This window comes from Pteropus alecto, unplaced genomic scaffold (genome assembly GCF_000325575.1).
Source record: "Pteropus alecto unplaced genomic scaffold, ASM32557v1 scaffold195, whole genome shotgun sequence".
NCBI lineage: Eukaryota > Metazoa > Chordata > Mammalia > Chiroptera > Pteropodidae > Pteropus > Pteropus alecto.
The window spans coordinates 4,880,002-4,882,596 of NW_006438073.1; the positions used below are offsets into that span (position 1 = coordinate 4,880,002).

Genomic DNA, 2,595 nt, shown 5'->3' on the forward strand with positions numbered 1-2,595 from the left:
ACACATAATAATTAAAATGCCAAAGATTAAATACAAAGAGAGAATTTTAAAAGCAGCAAGAGAAAAGCAGTTAGTTCCCTACAAGAGGAGCACCCATACGACTGGCAGCTGATTTCTCAAAAGAAACTATGCAGGACGGAAGGTCTTGGCAAAAAATATTCAACATGATGAAGACCCAAGATGTACAACAAAGAATAATTTATCCAGCAAAGCTATCATTTAGAGTTGAAGGACAGATAAAGAGCTTCTCAGATAAAAATAAGCTAAAAGAATTTATCACCACCAAGCTAGTACTGCATGAAATGTTGGAGGGACTTCTTTAAAAAGAAAAAACATGTATCAAAAACAGGAATAAAGAATGGTAATAACTACATTCCTATCAAAAAGTACCTCAAATGGAAAAGAATTAAGTGCTCCAACCAAAAGATAGAGTGGCTGAATGGAAAAGAAAACAAGACCCCTACATATGCTGCCTACAGGAGACTAGACTCGCTTCAGATTAAAAGACAGACACAGTCTAAAATGAAGGGGATGGAAAAAGATATTGCCATGATGGACTTAGAGGGTATTGTGCTGAATGCAATAAGTCAGACAGAAAAACACACATATTGCGTGATTTCACATTCATGTGGAATGTAAAGAACAAAATAAACAACAACAGAAGTGGAAATAAACTCATAGATAAGAAAATGTTTTGAGGGTTACTAGACGGGAGAGGGGCTGGGGGGACAGCTAAAAAGGGCAAAGGGATTAAGAGGTACAAGTGGATAGTTACAAAATAGAGATATAAAGTGTAGCATAAGGAAAATAATTAACAATGTTGTAACAAATACATAAAGGGGAAGAGGGGCACTAGATTTAGTGGGGTGATCACTTTGCGAGTTATATAGATCTCTAATCACTATGCCATACAACTGAAACTAATATACTCTCATATGCCAACTATAATTGAAAACTCATTGAATTGTACAATGTAAATACAAGCAACTAATTGTCTATATTTTAATAAAGCCGGGGAAAAAATTTTGACTGATCAGAAATGGAAGGCAATATATACCTGACTAAATAAATAGAAGATGATGAGGCAATATGTAATATTAGATAAAATTTCACATGCCAAGAATCCATAGGAACTAAAAATAAAAGTAAAAAATCGTGATGAGAAATAGAGTAATCATAAAATTGTATAAACCTAAGAGCTTATCTTTGAAACATATAACATAAAATTGCATTAAAAACTAAAAAAGAAAGAAGAAAGAAAGAAAGAAAGAAAAGAAAAGAAAAGAAAAGAAAAGAAAAGAAAAGAAAAGAAAAGAAAAGAAAAAAGAAAAGAAAAGAAGAAAAGAAAAGAAAAGAAAAGAAAGAGAAAAGAAAGCCGTGCAGGTACTTATTAATTTTAATTTATGGGCAAAGTAATAGAATTCGATGTAAACCTTTTTTTCCAATGGCTTTCATTAAACAAGTAGAGCTTCGATTGCACAAGAGAAGTACTGAAATATAACTGTTTTCAAAATATTGAAGAGACAGGTTCACGGGTGTCAGATGTCATGCAGGAAACACTTTCGCAACTGGGGTATTCCCCAGCCTCGCTATTACCACACCCTTCCCGCATTTGTTTTTTTTCTTAAGTCACCGAAACTTTTCCCGTATTCAGAATCTTTTGCCATATTTGAAGTTTCTCCAACTATCACAAGTAAATTTTCTAGAATGTGGCAACTTCCTCTTCTTTTTTTTATCCTTCACCTCATACAAAATCAGGCTGAAATACCACATTTTTCCACTAGATGTCCCTGGTTAACAAGATGTCACTCTAAAATTTACTCCACGACAAATTTCATACGACTGGAATTCGACAAAAATACATATATTTAAGAAAAACTACATTTTTAACCGTGTAGCTTGTGAAGCCATACGTACAGCCTGGAAACGCGACTATCAATTATTTCCTCTGCAAACCACCGCTTAATAGACTGAAAAGTGTAAGTTTTTTGTATACAAACATTAGAACATAATATTCCCAAACACACCCCCAAACACAAAACACAAAAAGCTCACACGCTTACTGGTTTTGCCAACAGAGTCCTTAAAAAAAAAAAAAGTAACTCCATATTATATTTTAATTGAATTCTAAATATTAGTAAATAAATACAAGACTGTTTCACTTTCCCACGAAATGAGCGTTTTCCTTGCGAATTTCGGCCCCTAAGTCAATTCAAGAACCCGTGAAGTGGTTCTGCTAAATAGAGGAGCGTTTCCTAATGGGACGCGCGTGCGTTCCCTTGAGCCAGTTTCTCGGGGACCTACCCTTCTCCAGCGCCTCCAGGTACTTGTTCTCGGTGGCATTCAGGTTGTTCACATAGGCCGCGTGGTGCTTTGTGTAGTGCAGCTCCATGATCTGCGCGTTGATGTGAGGCTCCAGGGCGCCATAGTCGTACGGCAGGTCGGGAAGGGTGTACTTCTGCCTGGAACTCAGGGACCCCAGAGCCGTCGCCAGCTTCCGGCTCGTACTGGAAGACAGCAAGCCCGGACGGCCCGGCTCAGGCGGGTGGCGCGCACGGGCTGCAGGCGCAGCGGGCATCCGGGCCTCGCCACCGT

General features: G+C 37.8%; 1 protein-coding gene across 1 annotated transcript in view; it reads right to left on the reverse strand.

Annotated features, from left to right (window-relative positions):
- Positions 1–2,595, reverse strand: part of SOD2 (superoxide dismutase 2) — an 8,181-nt gene that overhangs the window by 5,153 nt on the left and 433 nt on the right. The window contains exon 2 of the mRNA XM_006915032.3: positions 2,305–2,507. Coding sequence (XP_006915094.1) covers positions 2,305–2,507 — 203 coding nt within the window. The remainder of the gene's footprint in view (positions 1–2,304; positions 2,508–2,595) is intronic.